The 19,599-nt window shown below is 40.6% G+C and overlaps 1 protein-coding gene across 1 annotated transcript in view; it reads left to right on the forward strand.

Moving 5' to 3' along the window:
- Positions 1 to 18,033, forward strand: part of LOC128373929 (ubiquitin-conjugating enzyme E2 E2) — a 72,189-nt gene extending 54,156 nt beyond the window's left edge. The window contains exons 4-6 of the mRNA XM_053334130.1: positions 1,575 to 1,707; positions 9,860 to 10,007; positions 17,807 to 18,033. Of these exons, the coding sequence (XP_053190105.1) occupies positions 1,575 to 1,707; positions 9,860 to 10,007; positions 17,807 to 17,904 (379 nt within the window). The 3' untranslated portion in view covers positions 17,905 to 18,033. The remainder of the gene's footprint in view (positions 1 to 1,574; positions 1,708 to 9,859; positions 10,008 to 17,806) is intronic.
- The last annotated feature ends 1,566 nt before the right edge of the window (positions 18,034 to 19,599 follow it).

Genomic DNA, 19,599 nt, shown 5'->3' on the forward strand with positions numbered 1-19,599 from the left:
TTGGAATGAAGTTGTCTAAAATGGTCTAACACAGAACTGGTTGATAATTTATACCTTATGCTTTATAAACAGCCAGTTTTGACCCAGGAGGACAAAAGTTGCATTGTCAATGAGAAGAGAACAGGAGGGCTAAATATAACAAAATGGCCTTGAATATCTGCCCAAATCTGCATCAATCAGAATGTCATTAGTGACACAGAGATGTGTGTAATGATAGCAGGAGCCAGAGTGATCGTTTTTAAATGCACTGCTTGATTGGAAGACCCTTTTCTGAGATTTTCAACACAAAAAGGCACTTAAGCTGGGTCTGTAATTGCTTTAAGGGTTGTGGGTTGAGGTTTGGTTTCTTTTAAAAGCATGATTGAAAATGTTCCGGTACAGCACCACAGCGAAGAGTTGTTGATAATAGTAGAAAAAGACCAACATTGACCCCATATAGTGGTTTAATCTGACTGTGCTGCTCTGCAACCGTTGGCAGCGGAAAAGCTATTTGACACACAAAGATACAGTAGATTCCCCGTCACCCACAGAGTCACATCAGGCTACCGCCTCATGCTGAGCAGAGCGATTTATTGGCCATGTTGTCCCCCGTCGGCCCTGGCACACTATCGCTCTCCGGACTATTTTTATCCATCCAGGGGAACATGTCGGCATCCTTTCCCCTGCCCGCTCCCATAATTCCTCTCTGTGTCCAAACACACGCTGACAAGAAATAGGTCTGCAGCGGCCCGGTGCTTTACAACAGGCTGCTGTTTCACATGAACAACCCCACTCACGCTCTCATCTTACATTTATGTGCCTCACACATGCTCTCACTCTCTCCGGATCTCCTTCTCTCACTCTCTCTCTCACTCTCTCTCTCACTCTCTCTCTCTCTCTCTCTCTTGTGTGTGTGTGTATGTGTGTAAATGATGAAAGTAAAAGTAATACAAGAAACCGACAGGGGCATCTGGCCTAATTCCAGTTGAAAATGGAATTGGATTAGTGCCTCTCTTCTTGCAGATGTGTGTGTGTGTGTGTGTGTGTGTGTGTGTGTGTGTGTGTGTGTGTGTGTGTGTGGTGAGAAGTGAGAACGAAGGCAACAATGGAGCTCGGCAGCAGCCAGCTGCCCAACAGTAAAGTGCTGATGAACAGTGAGGAAACAAAGCCACTGCTGCTGCTCAACACCTTCCTGTGTGTGTGTGTGTGTGTGTGTGTGTGTGTGTGTGTGTGTGTGTGTGTGTATGTGTGTGCACGTGCGTGTGTGTTTCACGCTTGCATGCACATCCCAGACAGATCAGTCATCCACATGACATTGATCATACTCATCATTTCTCCTGGCTTACAGATGCAGCCTTTGTTATGTACACTGTAGTAATGTTGCCTTATCGTCTAATGGATAAGAACTTTAAATGGCAGCTCTGTGCGGCTGATTTAACTGCTGATAATCACACACTTTATTTATTCACTCCCCTTGCTGCCACAGAGAGAATTGAGTTAGACGATTAGAGGATCTTCGCCTCTCCAAACATCTTACTGGTAGATTCAATCTTTTCTCCTTTTCTTCCCTCTGCTCATTATTTGTGTAAATACAGCGCCGGGCCTAAAGGAGACAACATCTATGAGTGGAGGTCGACCATCCTGGGCCCTCCAGGCTCCGTGTATGAGGGAGGAGTGTTTTTCCTGGACATCGCCTTCACACCAGACTACCCCTTCAAACCACCCAAGGTGAGTCATGGCCTGCAGCAACGCAGCCTCCGTCCACACCCCCTCCCCCTCCCCCTCTCCTTCACCCAGAGCTTTGAACAATGCCACCATTGTCGCAGCTGGCTGTCAGCTTTTCACCCCGTTGTCCGACAACAATGACTTGTTTAAGGGTTGTTCACCTACAGCAAATAATGGATGACGCTGGCATACAGAGCTGAAGCTGGTCTGAATACAAATGATGGTCCTATTCTGTTTCAATGGGTATGTTTCTTAAAGTCTGTGTAAAGTAAGAATAAATATGTGTCCTGAGTTTGACATACCACAGAAAAGTGTGTTGTTAACCACCCTGCCAAATTTGAATGATTAAAAAAATTGCCAAATATATGAAATTAGGCTTCAAAGTTGTGTAAAAATCAGCCTCTTTCTCTGCTCCCAAACACTGTGGGCATGGCCGTCGAGTTCACTGAAACCCCGCCCCCTACCAAGTGTCACCTCTCAATCAAAGTCACCACCTCTACCAGAAACATGGACGCTATGTCTGAGAGCTTTCTTTTGCTAACTCAGCTGTTAGCTTGGCTGCTAGCTCAGCAGCTAGTTCGGCGGCTAACTGGCTAACTGTAGACTGTAGTAGTAGTAGTGTTAGATGTAGTAACGATAACTGGCCACTAGGCAGGTTAACCACTGAGGAGAGTGGACTCTCGGTCTTATATAGTAGGGGAGGGACCAAGGGTACGCCACTACGTCACAGAATAGCCCTTTCTTGTACACTCAGAAAATCAGGAAAAATGAGAGGGTGAGATACAGTTTAAGGCTCTATCTCCACAATTCAGTACTGCATAGATATCAGCCTTTTCACATGCTTTCTGTAACCATTTTCCAACATGTATGTTTATATGTTTAAATATGTCTAGAAGTAAATCAATGAATTGACTTTACACGGAATTTAATCAATTTCTGCAATTTTTTATTGCCCATGAAAAGATTATGTTATGTTTGTCCACATAACACCATACAACTAAGTATTTGACACCTTTTTTTCCACAACAAAAAAAGACAGTTTTTATTTTTTTTAAAAACAACTAAACTCATAAAGACAAGAGGATCACCAAATAAACAAATTATTGTTACTAATTACATTGTTAGATCTTCACAAGTTGATTTAGATGCTACACCTGTTAAACCCCTTATCTAATGTTACTGGCACCAACCGACTCTGCCATAAAGACCACCTGTAACCATGGTAACTGTGAATGTCACAGCACACATTGTGGCCTCAGAATGTCTAAAAGACTTTAAGGTAAACATTTTTTTTTTTTCAAGATAAAAGTTTTTTGTTGACTACATGAAATTCAGTTGCAAAAATTCACACATTTATGGAAAACAGCCACAAATGTAAAGGTTCTTCTTTTAAAAAAAAGCCTCAGTAATTTCATAAAACAGCTGGTTACTTTACTTCTTTAACAAATGTTACTCAAACAGAAGAAAATAGTGCATCTTTTGGGGACTATTTTCAGCTGTGGATTAATCCACACTTGGTGTTTTGGTGAGTATTTCTAGCAATAGAAATGTGTGCGTTTGTGTGTGAGGCTGAGTCAAAATAAACTACAGTGTGTGTGTGTGTGTGTGTGTGTGTGTTGCTTCACGGTAATGAAGCAACATGTCACTCAGTGCAACAGTGTGACTCACTGATGTGTTTTTAATAGTTTTTGGGAATAATGGAGCTCTATGGCACAGAGGAATAAGACACGCCAGGCTCTGGATACACACACACAATACATGATTGAAGGATCAATTCACTCCTAGTTTTAGTCTTTTCATTGCATTTCTTAACAATAAGAAAAATCTAGAACATCACAACACTTATCCGTGAGGTGCCTCTTGTTATTTTGTTCCCCTCATGATATGCATGCAGCCAGCATTCAGCAGCGTTTGGCTTCCCTCCAGTGACGCTGCGGGTTTGTGGGTATGTGTGTGTGTGTTCTGCTGATGCAAGTGTGTGTCAGTATTTACACAGTAGACTGGCTGACAGCGGTTGCCACCTCCCTCGGTTTTAGTCGTGCTTCTGATTTTTTACCATGAGTTTTGGTTTCTAGTCTAGAAATACTCGGCCAGCTAACCTCGATCAGCTATTGAGAGACGCGCGATTTAAAAATAAACAGGAACAGCAAACAGGAGAATATTTTAGGATATGTTTGGCTTGCTTAGGATTATGGTTGAGAAGTGAGAAAGAGAGAGAGAGAGAGTCAGTGAGGAGAAAGTTGACAACAGCATTAGTAGAGAATTTGCCTATTAGATCATGAGGTACCTCATATGCAAAACTGATGTTAAGTCCTGAGGGTGATGCTGGAACAAAGGCCAGGTGGACATTAGGATTGAACCTCTGGAGACCTTGAATATTCACAGCAGTTTTAATGGAAATCCAGACATCAGATTGTCAGATACTTTTGACCAAAAGTTGTGGTTAAATGGAATTTTTTATGTGACTGTGGTAACAAGAAAAAACACAAACTCATAAGAATCATCCTGTAGGGAACATGAATATCCACAAGGAACTCAGGATAATCCCTCCAGTAGATGTTGAGGTTGAAGTTGTATGTTTGTTTGTTTTTATTGCAAGTACAGAAAAACAGCCATACATGGCACTAGGGCTGGGTATCGGTACTCAATAATCTTTAAGGTATTGACCGAAATAAATCGATACCAAGTAATATCGAAACATCTTCCATGAAACGATACCTGCAATCAATCCTTTTTACCCAGAGCTAGAAAATATGACTATTTGTATGGACTTGCTCACAGCCAATCAACGGTAATGCGACGTGATTGGCCCACTGCCACAGCAGTTACAATCCGTCTGTGGTGGTGAAGTTGTGGTGAATTTGAGTTAGCATACTTAGCAGTTCAGCAGCAGCCAAGATGACACCTAAACGCTCTAATGTGTGGCTTCTCTACACGCCTGTTACACCGGATAAAAGCAAGTGCACAACATGTGTAATGGGTATCAAATGAAGTACTCAGTTGGTATCGGTATCACTTTAAGGGTAGTTGGATTGGTACTCGTATCCCAATGTTTTAAACCATAAGGGGCCAAGGTGGAAAATCCTCCCAAACCTTTGTATAAACTGATTTGAAAAGGGTATCTATATGTATGTAATGTTTGAAATGATACTCAGCCCTACATGACACCATAAACACATAAATGATTTGTCTCTTACAACCAACTACCTCCCTACAGTCACCACCTCTTGTATCAACGAGCTCTACATTTCGAGTGATTCATTTTTCCCCCTTCTTGGAAAATGGGCAAATAAATTGTAATGAAAGAGAAGTACTGTACTTAGCAGGAATGATGATTGAAAGTTCTCGTTTCTTTAATTTTTCCCCTTAATAGTCTTTTTTTTTCTCCTAAAGCTCTCTCAATAAGTGTATCTCCCATGCAGCCTGTTACACTTTATCCACAGTGATATAATTGAAGCAATAATAAGTAAGCTGAGTAGGCTTTTCTCACATATTCAGGCACTGAAGGGAGGCCAATGTGTTGATGTTAAAATTTGGAGAAGCTCTTGCGTTAAATAGAAAAGAAAGTTAATATTCTTTAAAAATAAATGAATTAAATAAAGCTGCAGCCACAAATGAAAGTTATTGGCTATTTTGTTACAGCCTCAGGTATTTGATCCGCGGTCTGCTGCGAAACACGACTCCCGAGTAGAGACGATGTCCAGGAACGAGCCATGAGCCCGTCTGCTCCTGACCAGCTCAAACCGCCTCCGTCCTGGCAGTCCACGCCGAGGGGGAAACAGAGCTCATCTAAACTCTTGGCCTCCTGCTGCCTTGTTTTTCCAGTCTGGCTGTGAGCACTGCCATCCAGCAGCTCACCAGCTCACAGCCACCAATCTGACAGCTGCAGCTGCTCACTACACTGGCTCACCCACTAATGTTAGGATGATGAGGCCAGTTTAGGCTCACGCTGATACTCTTAGATAGAGGTTGAGGATGGCAAGGGCATTACTTCAGTGTTTTTGCTTTTATATGAGGTGTCATATGTTAGTCAATCCCTCAACCTGTTCAACAGAGCCACCCAGGGACAAGCTGTGAGATTAGACCGCTCCAACTAACATTACACCCTTCCATCAACTCTAATTTCCTCATGGCTTTGAACTAAATTCTGCCGCACACTTTTATCTTCCCCAGCATGAGATCATTCCAATTTTGAAACTTGCGAAATTGGCTGTTTAACGTGCCATGTAGCGCCATAAAGTCAAGTTTGAAGCTTACGGATGATCAGAGCCATTCAACACATTTTCTCCTTTAAACCAAAACCCTTCTATTCTGTCTCATTTATTAAATGTGTCTTGATGGCTGCCTTGCTCTAAAACTATGAATCAACTCAATTGATTTTCTTTCGTTCTTTCTGTTCGCCCTAAAATGACTTCAATGTGAGCAGATTTGAGCTCATGATAGAGGAACATGCTCTATCACTGCAAAGCCAAATGTGGCCCTTTTTTTTTTTTTATAAATGTAGGAACTTTTCAACCTGCAAAACCATTAAAAGTCAAGCACTTCAAACTGCACGATATCATGATATCTATGGATATCACAATATCTGTAAATATCACAATATCTGATACATGTATATAATTACATAGATTGTGATAGAGGGTTTTATCCATGTCTTCAACCCTTATATTACCATGAACCCATAATTCAACAGTTCTTCTCTGTCAATGTTTCCAGATATCCATGTTCCAGGTATACTTTTTTCTGTAAATGCTGTTATTTGAGGTTTCATTTTTTCTCTGATAACAGTAGGACAGTAATATCACTTGTGAATGAACAAATTACACATTGTTCCTCTTACAAATGAAAAGTTGAATTCATATGCCATAAAACACACTACTGTTTAGTTCAACACACTGAAAGGCTTTGTTTATACAGCCTTACTTGGTCTGATATGACCAGTAGCTAATGTTAGCAGCTGTTCAATAGATGCTTACTATATAAGGAACATTCTGAGACTGTTTGGTACTTTCACTACTTATGCTACATTTTAGCATTTACCTCCCAAGATTATTTACCTTTTTTTCTGTAATTACCACTTGTGGCCACAGAGGGCACTCTTCAGTAACATATTACCCTTTAAACCTGCATCAGTTAAGTGTTCTGGCTACTTGGGGACAACAGAAAAGGCTGTTAACTCCACTTTGACATTAACAAACAGTTGCTTAAATACACATTCAGGAGACGTGAAATACAAGGAGACATTAGAATTGATTTGGTCCTGTTAAGGTCCAACATTCACTCTCCTTTCAGCTCAATTTTGGTCTCCACCAACTGAGAAAAATATGTTTCTTTAGCTGCTAATCTGCTTGTTGTTTGGTGCTAAGCAGGTTGTGTAGAGCAGGTTTATCAGAGCAGAACGAAGCAGCAAAGTTGTAATAATTCTGTGTGGTTTCTTCGCTCTTCTCATAATCACCTGATTCATTGTTAATATGAAACTATTGATTAGTGCAGCTTTCAAGGATTGAAGTATAAGTCTAAAACTAAAACAAATGGCTGGATTGTCATGATGTTTGCAGCAGACTTATGCATGGAGACATTTAAGTGTTTTCTGTGGAAGCTGCATTTACTCTATAAACACATAAAGATTAATCAGAGCTAGAGGCGGGATATAAAATGAGAATGCAGAAGCTGTGTTTAGAGACTGAGGGATGAAACCATGATACAGAGGGGATGTAGGATTAGAACCGTAGCTTTTGTTACTGCAGAGGCAGGCATCATAATCTATTAGCATCAGCCATGATGGGATTACAGCCTGCTAATGAGACCACACAGGCTAGCCAGGGATCTGTTTCATGGCTGCTAGGCTTGCCAGCATTAGCATGCCACCGCTAACCCATCTCGACTGAGGTGTAAGAACGGAAGAGGAGCGACTCCAACACGAGAGCGGCCCTCCACCAGTCACCATCAATCGCCTCGTCTCCAGTCAGCCTTTCTCCTCACATCTCCGGAAAGTCCTTTCATGTAACGGAAAGCGTCCTGTTTATCTCTCTGTCTGTCTATCACGAGTCAGCTGGCATCCCCTCCCAGGAATGTGAGGAAGCTGTGGGTGGGGGGGGGGTTATTTGTTTCTCATAAGATGGAGATGTGAAGGGAGGAATGGAGAGTTAATGAGAGGATAAAAGAAGAGGGCACAACGCGAGCAGAAAAAGGGAGACGGGACGCTGGCATTCCTGCACTGTCAGTCCTGGTCAGCAACCTCCGTTTTTAAAGAAGCAGAGAGGTCAAAGGTCGCTCCTTAATGATGTTGTGCTCCTTGTGCTGATGTTAGGCTCTGCTGAGTTCTGCAGGGCTGTCTTCACTTCACTGTTGACTAAAGCACATCCACAGGGACCAACAGGATCCCTTTAGACTGTACAGATTTATGACAATCTTTCACTTTGTGTTAAACTGTGACATAGCTTAAAGGGTCTCCCAATTAATTTAGAAAAAAATAGATGTTTATTAATGCATCAACATATTGGCAGGCATCTGTTAAAGGCCAGTTTAGACTGTAAAAATCAATCAGACTGCATGTTTTCATGTTAACAGCTTTGAATCCAGGAAAACTGGAAGGGCTGCTTATGTGAGTCAGTCATTCGAACCTTTGTGAGATTTTTTAGGACATTTTACCACCAATCAAATGTAGTGTAATGCTGAAACAACATTTGCTCTTTCTTCTCAAATATGGTGATTTTCAGTCATTCTTTGTTTTATATCATTGTAAAGAGAATGGATTTGGGTTTTGGGGATTTTGAATTGTTAGGTGGGTGTCTCCAGGTTATGATGGCCTATAACCACAACATCCACAACATCCTCTCCTTTCATTTCCTGTCATCTCTCCTCTGTCACTATAGTAAAGGCTTAAGATGTCTCAATAAATATAGAAGTATTAGTTGAACAAAACAAGACATTTTTAACCTTGGGCTCTGGAATATTGTGATATTCACTCTTAGTTTCTGACTATTTTTGTGATTACTTGTAAAAAAAAAAAAAAAAAAAAAAAGATAATTTAAAAATGTAATTTGTAATATGGTATACAAGAATATAAAGGTAAAGTTTTCAGGTATCCCAAGATAGAAGAATCTGCTGTTGACTGATGTGGTTGAAATAAGAAAGCACTTCCTGTTCATTCACTACACTTCATCCCTTAGTCAAATCAGTATGATTATTTTTGATGTTTAAAAAACTTGAATCATGTGATAAACAGTAATGAGATACATATGCTAGATTTACTACAGTAAGAAATGTATCCTGTGTCATAATGTTCCATATTCATGGCCTTCAACAAGTTTAAAGGGGAATTCAACCAATTTTGCACCTCACACAATGTTAACAGGCTTCAATTTGGACCAATTTGTTTGTGTTTTATGTGTTGCTTGTGAGGCCACTAACTTTATATAAGTGCACTTTGACTGGAGTGCCCCTTTAATTGAAAGCTGTTACATGTTTACAACATATCCTGTTAACTAAATAATCTCCTTAGTGGGTGAAGGTAAAATGCACACCATGTATTTCATTATATTTTTCCATCCAATGTTCGCACCCTTTCATGCTGTGTTGAGGATTTGAATGTACATATTTATGTTTCGGTTAAATGAATCAAAAAATGAAGCATCAATGATATTAAGTGAGCCTACACACAGTGACGCAAGCTAATACTCTTGATTTTGGAAGTATTGGATCTGTACTAACTCTCCCTTCTATTGTAATTTAATATGAATTTCTATGATGTCTTATGTTTATTTTATTGATATGGACCTACAGCTGTGTCCGAATAAAGTTTTCTTCTAATCTGACAAAATGTATGAGATCACATAATTTACAAGTATTGCAGTATTCTTCTTCACACACTTCTGACATGAGGTAGCAGTTTGAGGTCATGTTTATTGTAGATATCATCACAAATGTGCTCACCACAGTTCATTTTAATGTGTCATTTCCTTCAGGTTGTGCTCAAGCATGTGATGTTTAATGCTCAGGAGAGTTCTTGTGTCCCACGTTTTTCAGAAACCTTCATTACTTTCACTATAGTCCTGGTCTAAAACTATCTATCTAAAGCCAGGACAAAATATTGATTATATTACATTCATAATCAAAATTTAAATTTCTGATCTAACTCACTGTCTGCTTCCAGGTGACGTTCCGTACGAGGATCTACCACTGTAACATCAACAGTCAGGGAGTGATCTGTCTGGACATCCTGAAGGACAACTGGAGTCCTGCCCTCACCATCTCCAAGGTCCTACTGTCCATCTGCTCCCTGCTCACTGACTGCAACCCTGGTGAGAACTGCAGCACACACACACACACACGCACACACACACACACACACACACACACACACAGAGACATTATCTGTCCTTGACATACCTCTCTCCACATTAAACTGTGACAGGTTGACTGACACATCCATTCTGTGTGGATAAATCGAAAGCTTGTTGCAGCTCTGATATATTATAATCCATATAATGGTTTTATTCTTAACCCTTACATGCTGTTCAGTGTCAAATTTGACACATTTTTGATCCAAAATTGCCAGAGATTTGATGACTTCCCCTAATGTGACCCAGAACATAAAAAAGGAAATATTTCAATTTTTTAAACATATTTTTGTAGTATGTTTGACCCATATTTACCCAAAATGTAAAAATGGTCAGTCTTTACATTTAAAATAAGCCATTGAAATAGTTTTGTTCTCATGTTTTATGTAGTATTGGACCACAATATAGTTTTTTTTACAGATTTTTTTCCTCATAAAAACTAGAAAATAAACTCTTTGTGCTCTCTGAAAGCTTCATTAAGGATTAATCATGTTTATTTGTGAGTGATAACATATTTATGAATGATTTATGGTTCAGAAGTTTGCTGTAGAGACTAATTATGAGGAAATACTGTGACTGTGGGTCAGAATATGAACAGTATGTGAGGGTTAATGTTACACATATTTGCCTTTATTGCGAGCTGTCAAGAGAAAATAAGAGAAAGAGAGATGACACGACAAAGATCTTCTACTGGAACTGAACTGGAGACATTGCTGTTATGTCATTTGGCATTCTTGGTAACCCTGCAGCTACCAGAACACCCCACCCTGTTAAATATCCACACCAGTATCCATGGGAGCATTCAACTCACACTTTGCCAAGTTAGAAGGATCTTATCTGTGTAATTGATGTCATAACTTTTACAAAACAAAAAGTTAATAGACATCACATTTATGTAACAAAGAGCATGGCTGATTCATGGAGTTTCACACAGATCCACTGCCTTGCTCAACAGCGTCTGAGTCAAAGCTTCAGTATGCTTCAAATTTATAAGGTCATAAAATGTGACGTGGTGTTTATAGAACAACTCCGTGTCTTTGTAGTCTCAACGTGATGAATTATATAAATGGTGCAGCTCACTTTCTGCAAGTCTCTTCTTGAAGGCGTTCATGCCGCTACACCTCCTCACCCGCCCCAGCCAATCACCTCTCCACGTGAAGTGGATGTGATTATTTGACTGTGGCGAAATAATCGTCAGCCTCTGCAGATTGAGCCGAAGAGGAAGTGAGATTTCAGACGCTTTTACATGATCTGACGAACACTTTGTTTGTTTTTGCACTGCAATAACCACACATTACAACTGCTGGTGTTGGTTTGTGGCGACCGTGGGCGAGAGAGAGAGAGAGAGAGAGAGAGAGAGAGAGAAAGAAAGAGAAAAGAAAAGAAAAAAAAACGACTGTAGCATTTCCATAATATTTGCATCCATCCTCTTACAGTGTCATAAATTGTGCTCCTGGGTTGTTGGTTTTTTTTCTCTTTCTCCCTTCATTGCAGCTCAATCAATATTTAACCAAGACCGGCTTGCTAAACACAGTCCTGTAAACAGCTGACACCACACACACACACACACACACACACACACACACACACACACACACACACACACACACACACACACACACACACACACACAGAAAAAGAGAGAGAAAAGACGTCAACATTTTTAAGGCTAATTGGATCCATTTAATGTGTAGTTTACCAGCGGCCGAAGAGAGTCGGAGGAAGTTCAATCTGTCTTTTATGAACCAGTTAAACCACTTTTCCATTCCCACCGCTCCTCTGCTACCAATATAGTTAATATCTCTCAGTGTAAAGTATTAAATTGAGCTAGCAGAAGTGGTAAAAAAAAAAAAAAAGAAGAAGAGAAAGAAAAATCTATCCGACATCACAGCAATGAAATCGGGAATGAAAGAAGCAGAGGGGAGGGAGAGAAACGTGTCGAAGCAAGAGGAGACAGTTTAAAAGAGAAGGGGAATGACAGGTGATTTTCAAGATGTGAATCATGGTGGAATGAGATGGCAACAGAGGAAGAAAGAGAGAGAAGAATGAGGGGGGGGGTACTAGTACTGATTGTGAAGACCTCTGATGATAGCCTCTCAGCGGGGATTGCTCTTTGATAAACGTAGCGGCGGAGATTCTCCCTCCTCTTCCTCCTTTGTCGCTTTTTTTGTTTTTTCTTACATGAAATGAGCCAATTCCTTTTAAAGCATGATACAAAAGGGTCTTGATCGACACCCCATACCACCCCCCACTTTAAAAAAAACACCCTCCTTCCTTTTACCCACGTACTTTCTATCCCTCTTTCTGCCTCTTGCCTCATCAAAATCGGGCTGGCTCGCTACACACTCACTACTCGTTTAAGTGCAGAATGAGGACCCTGGATTTGAAACACCCTAAAAATACCTCCCCACCTCCATCCTTCTGAAAATTTTCCACCCACGTGCAGGCGGAGATCATCGGCATGTAGCTCATTAAGGCGAGCAGAGAAGAAGAATGACAGTTAAACAACCCACTCCCTGGAGGCCGACGTCCCCCGCTGTCATGCCTCGCGTCACGGTCCCCCACGCGCACTTCTACCTGGGGCGTCCCGGTGAATTCGTATTTCGGGGGCCAAGCCAGACTCCTTGTCAGAGTGTATCTAGGGCTCAAATCCAGCCCAGGGCCTCTGTCACATGTCACCCCCCCCCCTTTTTTTTTGTCATTGCCTCAGCCTCCGTGGAACATCAGCCACAGGGATCGGTCCTCTGTGATTTCTTCTGCCGCCGTCTAGGCCTGGATCGTATATCTGGCTGATGTGTGCAGATACGGGGGCAGTCTTTTATAATAAAGGTGTCTTCTCTTTTCTAACCCTCGGTAGCTTCAGGGGTGTCAGTTTGTCAAACTTGTAATAACAGCCGCCTTACCGTGCCTTAAAGGGATAGTTTACTATCTGGATGGATTCCAGGATGTGTGCAATGAAGACAGTTTAGGGTTGTGTGTCCTCAGCTAAGTGCAGCTCCCCCCTGCCCTCAGCGCAACAATAAAAGAGGCTGAAAACAAGTACTTAAATCTGGCAAAAATGACCATAAAATTAGGGTGAACGGCTCACTCAGCGTAATCTGTCTTTATGATTGCACGGTTGGTCCAAAAGGTCTACTGTTTGCCTCATTATCAAAAGCAATTAAACTTTGTGATTTGTAGGCGCCTCTTTAATGGATTGTTTAAGCATGTTGATACTGAGAACAAGTGTGGATACTTTTATGACAGTGGTAGGCAAATCTGGCTCTCCAACAAAAATATTTGGCTTCCTAACAAAGCTTTCCCTTTTATAACGTTAGATGAAGTCAAATCTTGACTCTTAATAAATCTACAGTAGATGACGATGCAAAGACATGTAAACCCCAATGAATAGCAGCTTGTAAACTTTTTTACACTTATACAGTACGAGTACTTAACATAATTTGTCCATTAGTCTGACCAGAACAGATTTGTATCAATAACAGTAAATCACATTCAACCATAAACTTTGCCTTCAGAAACAACCCTAAAACAAACTTACAAAAGCATCTCATTGTGCCTGTACAACATCAGCCCCTAAATGAACAGTGCTGAAAAAATCTGGCCAATGGTTGAACTTGACCTACCTAGTTTAAGAGGTAAAGTGAAAGATTTATACTCACAGAGGAGAGGAAAGGCTTCAGAACACAACACCAGCTTTTCAAGATCGTTATATGCTTTTGTTCTACCTCTGTAGATCTCAACATACTGTTCCTATAGTACATTTCATACACAAATGCAATTCAAAATGCTTTATGTAATGCATTAAAACCATGACATGCAAATTGAAAGGACAGAAACCTTTTGAAAGTAAAATGAAGAAGTTAAGCATACAGGAGAAGTAATAGGCTAGATAGATAGTGATAGTGACAGCGCAGTAAAAAGTTGTCAGTTGTCTCTAATGCTACAAAGTAAATCAAAGTTTTAAAAGTTTTTCAAGTGTCACAAGTCGAAACACATTTTTGCAGCGTTGTAGTTAATGATGTACCAGCTTACTTCTTCCTAGAGATCTGAGAACACTACTGGGTTTATATTCTTCAAGGAGATTAAACAATTTGGCTCGATGCCATTAAGTGATTTATTTACCAGCAGCAGCACTTCCAAATCCATTCTATAAGTAAGTGGAAGCCAGCCTAATATGCTCAGTGCTTCTTGTTAGAACTCTGGCTGCCGTTGTCTGAATGTGCTGAAGTTGTTGGACGGTCTTTAAGAACCAGAAAAGAGGCCATAAAATAAATGAATGAGTCTCTCTAAAGCCAGTCTGGACACAAGACCACGCTCTTCAGAGTTCTGTCGTAGAGAACCGGGAAGCCGCAGACTGTGGCGATCAGCGACAGATCGGTAATTTAAAGAAGCTGACTGGAGTACAAAGCATTTCTGCTCTGTTTCGTGTGAGAATCCAAAGCAGCGTGATTGGTTTGCATACCCACATGCCTGAGGACATCTGTGTGAAGTCGAACCTTTTTTAACATCCCACGTCTACCAGACTGTTTTTTTTGTGGCTCAGTTCACAATGAATGATATCTATTCCCATCTCTAGAGTTGTATGGTTGATTCAGTGAACTAGTACTTTATACAATGGCTGAAGGTGTTAATACCTGTTCTGAATGAATCCAAGGAAGCAGGATGGACGCATGCGGTCACAACAAGGAGTCCCGTTCCAAGTCAGTGTGTTGGACTTCCTCCTACACACAAAAAGTGACAATTTTCAAATAAATCCTGCTTGATTTGTTACCTCAAGTCATTGGACACAACTCCATACCTCTGGTGTTGGAAAGGCGTCAGAAGTTCGGGGGGTTTTAGACACTGACGATCCAACAAGGACACGTTTGAAACATACCGGCCTCTTAAGTGTGCTGCTTTATGGAGAATAGCAACTCTTGGGAGCTTGAATCTAAAAAGTCCGGTTTTAGATCTGATCTTTAAAAGCACATATTGCTCAAACAAGTAAAGCTGAATACATTGCAGTCCTAACTCATAAATAAGCAGTGACGCAGTGATTCAGGAAGCCGTAATTCTTCCACCGAGACCGCGATCCTAACAGGACCTTGGCTCGGGTTGTCACTTGTGAATTTGGACGTGAATCTAGAAAAACAAGGCGACGTCTTGACTGGAAACTACAAAGACATGATGTGTAAGGATCCATTCATCCAGAAATATGGGTATAAGCCTGTAAACCACCACCACCCCCCCACCCCCATCATTGAAACCCTAGCAGGGATTAGTGCGGGGAGGGGTGTTTGTGCTGCTTGCTCAGCCAAGCTCATCGCACTGCTCCGTCAGCAGGCCGAACCCCACAGGAGACAGTCTGAAGCCAAAGCAGAGAATGTGTGTGTGTTTGTGTGAAGCTCTCTCTGTGTCACCTCACTGAGAAATTGACCAGCGGCTGAGCAGCAGCGCAGTCGATAAAGGAACCGGCGGGAATTCATAATGGCGTCTGTTGACTGACCGGACGTGTTCGGCGTATCAACAGACGGGACGTCTCCAAGCCTCGCTGTCAGTGCCGCTGGAGCCCACCATGATGACCGCTGATTTACAGCAGCGCACTCATTTTACTCTACTGCCGATAAAACTGTCCTGCGGGCCGTACGTCACACAATACAAGCTGCACTTCAGACCATGGCAGCGATAGAGCTCCATTTGTTTGACTTACGGCTTTTTCTGTGATTTTTCTCCAGTTGTAATAAAAATTCCCATGCATGCTGATGAGCCGAGGTGGACCGCTGGAGGTTTCTACAACATTCTAGACTTTGATACGTAGGGTCAAGTAATTGGATGTCAAACAGGAGCGTGTGGATATTTGTGTAAACATGCTGCATGTCCTAATAGATAAAATATCACTCACACAGATGTGGATTTCTTGTGGCTTTTTTTCTCCCTTCAGAAAATCTGTTAGTGAAGGTTTAGATGTCAGTGTGACCCTGACACATTTTAGTATCTCTACAACTATCAGCTGGATTATAAAGCAGTTTGTTCTGGATGTTCTCGGTCCTCTGTGGATGAATTTCTTGATTATTTTTTCTTCTTGTCTTTACTGAAGCAACCCAACCCTGTAATGCATATTGCAGTCTTGTTATTGCATTACTCAACAGCAACTAGTTTGATAATTGATGTCATTTTTCAAGCACAGGCGCCAAATTTTCAGCTTTTAGCTTCTCAACTGTAAGGATTTGAAGCTTTTATACATCTTACACCATGGTAAACTGAACATCTAAAAGAATAACCAGAAGATCAATATGTAATGAATATAATTGCCAACACTTTGGACTGGGATGATGATAAATCTGCTTTTACAACAGTCAAGGCAAAGCTCTTTTTTTTGCTCAGACTTTTATTCTTGATTCAGTGGAAGATGCTGAAACAATATTTTGACAGTCTTTTTTTGTAACAGCAATAATAACAATATGTTCTTCAGTAAATAGAGTGCAGAGTCCAGTCAAAATCAATCAGTTCAAGTTGAGATTAGTGTTGAAACAGTTGAAGAAAATAACTTCACAGCAATATTGACATTTAAAGTGTAGACTGAATATCTTTGGGGACTTTTTGTTGTGTTTTTTTAACCATCAGACAGAATAAACTAATTGAAGACTGTCATATTAGACTCTATTGATTTATGACAGAGATTCATCATTATGCGTTGACATTTTAAAGCAGAACCAATCAATACTTCTATATGAACAATGGATCAAATGATTATATATGATGTGAAACGTGTCACTCATATTGACAGACCCACAAAGAATTCTCACCTAACTCAGCAGTTCCCTTTTTTAGCCTCTTTTAGCTCATTGTGATTCACTCTCACAGCTCTCATAAAACTCAAATTCTCCAGCTTCTGCACTCAGCTGTATTCTATCTGTCCAACACCAAACCACAAGCAGAGAAAATCAACCAGCTGGTGAACAAAGTGGAGCGTGTTGCAGTTAAAAAGAGCCAGATATTGTCTCTGGGATTGATGGAGACCAAAACAGAGATAAAAGAGAGTGAATATTGGACTTATATTCATCAGGAACACAACGCTAATGCTAATGTATCTCAGTATCTGCTGTATATGTAAAAAGTAAATGTAACTGGAACATCTTCATGAGGTGATAAAATAAGATAATATAACCTTTTATTAGTCCCACAGTGGGGACATTTACAGCGTTACAGCAGCAAAGTGGATAGTAAAAATAGAAAGCATCAATAAAAAAAGAACAATAAAAAATAAGTAAAAAGCAATATGAACAATAATAATGTGTGCATTATGAGAATACATACTCATGTTACTCAATATTGTGTTTCCAGCTTGTTGCACTGCTCCTGACTACCAGCTGCTGGTTTAAAGACAAAAAGTGAATAGAAGTAAAAGCTGATACATTGTTACATTCATAGAACATCTGACCTCTCAAACAGAAAAACCATCCTATCAACATATCTGCTAGGGGTGAGAACCACCAGAGGCTCCGCGATATGATATTATCATGATACTTCTGTCACGCTAGAATATTATTGCGATATATTGCATTCCATTACCTTTATACAATATTGCCATGCAAAATGTCATGATACTATGCTGTATCGACCCCTAATATCTACCATACCCTATGTACTGTAGGCATCACTAATGGGTCCAGACTTTGGTTTTAAGCAATAGTTTAGTTAATGTTACAGTAAATAATCATTACATAATCAATACTTTGTTGTGTTGAGTCTGACTGAGTCCACTCCTCTTGTGTTTACAGCTGACCCTCTGGTTGGAAGCATCGCCACACAGTACCTGACCAACAGAGCCGAGCACGACAGGATAGCCAAACAGTGGACCAAACGCTACGCCACATAGACCAGCATTACTCCTCCAGGACCTGCCCCACCCCCCACTCCCCACATCCCACCCGCCCTATATACATATATATATACACACACACACATACACACACCTCCGACACCACCCCTCCTATGAAATCTATGGAAGCACACCCGCCCCACCCCCCTTCATCCACCCCACCCCACCCCACCTCCCCTCCCCTTGAGAAACGAACTGTTATTTGTTCCATGCTGACTTGAAAAGCTTCTTTTTTATACAAAGAGTCTATTGGGATTGTATTTTCCAATACACTGAATGTTGATATGGTCATGAAAAGCTTTAATACTGTTATTGTTCTTGTCGATGTTGTTGTTCTTTATTGTTATTGCATTGTTTATAACATTGTCGCCCCCCACCCTCGTCATCTTTATCTTAACAAAAAAAAAAAAAAAAAAGCGCGCGTGTGTATTATTCCTGTTTCATGTGATTTTATGTAAAAAGAAAAAAGGCAAAAAAAAAAAACAAACAAAACAAAAAAAAAAAAGGATCATACTGAGCGAGCGCATTTAGTTTTGTTTTTTGTTTTTTCTTTCAGTGGTTTTTACAGCTCATGGTCAATATTAGTGCATGGCATCAGGATGTGTGTTCATGCAGTGTGGACATGTAGGTATTATTTCTGATATATCTGTCCCGGCAGAGTTTGGGCATGGAGAGAGCCCATCACCATGTATGACGATAGTGGTAGTTTGCTGTACATTTAATGCCTTGTGAGAATACATACTCATTGAATACTCAATTAAACACTGGCTGTAATGTGACAGAGCCCGTCTCAATGTGTTGATTCAATACGAGTGAGTGTGTGTGTGTGTGTGGGTACAGTGTTTGTGTGTGTGTGTGTGTGTGTGCACTGTGTACATGCAGGCTTGTCTCTCTGACCACTTCCTGTCAGAAATGAGTCATCACAGGCTCACCGCAGAGAGCACAATGAATAAAGTCAATGTGGGAGTCTACTCTCATCTTCTTAGCCTAAAAACATCAAAAGGTCACGTTATTATCACATTCTGTTGAATTCTTTTCTTTTTTTCCCCTTTTTCTGGTAACAATAAGTGGTTTTGGTTAGACACACAAACAGTATGTCACTATTTTAGTCTGTTAGTTGACTTCTATCTAAATAGTGTGTCCTCTTTGAGTAACAGATACATGAGTGTGAATGTTTACCAGACACCTAAACACTGCGTTTCATTAATAATACTACCACAGTGTTACAACTCTGTAGAGTCACCATAGTAACGATCATCATCCTCCATTAAAACAGTTGCAGATTAACAGTAGATTAAACTGCACTGAGCCACCACATCAGCCTCATTGAAATGAATGAGGAGCTGCAGTGTGAACGTGGCTTTACAACAGCATGAATTCAGCCTGTAAAGGATTCTATGAGACGATAAAGCAGCCAGGTCAGATGTTCTTCAACAGGTTTTAGGCCAAGAAAACACTTGACACACTATCACACTGCTGCTATCAGTCTATACACAGTAAAGATCCAAGCTCCATCTAATCATGTGATTTAAGCATCATGTAAAATATTCAGATGTCCAGTTTTAAGCTCCTGTGCTAAATTAAGACACAAAAGCAGCCAAAAAATCTTTAACAACTCTGATGATCTACTGATTTTCTACATAGCGCCACCAGCAGGTCAAAGCTTTCATTTGTGAAATATGTCAACATTTA

Source organism: Scomber japonicus, chromosome 15, assembly GCF_027409825.1.
Source record: "Scomber japonicus isolate fScoJap1 chromosome 15, fScoJap1.pri, whole genome shotgun sequence".
NCBI lineage: Eukaryota > Metazoa > Chordata > Actinopteri > Scombriformes > Scombridae > Scomber > Scomber japonicus.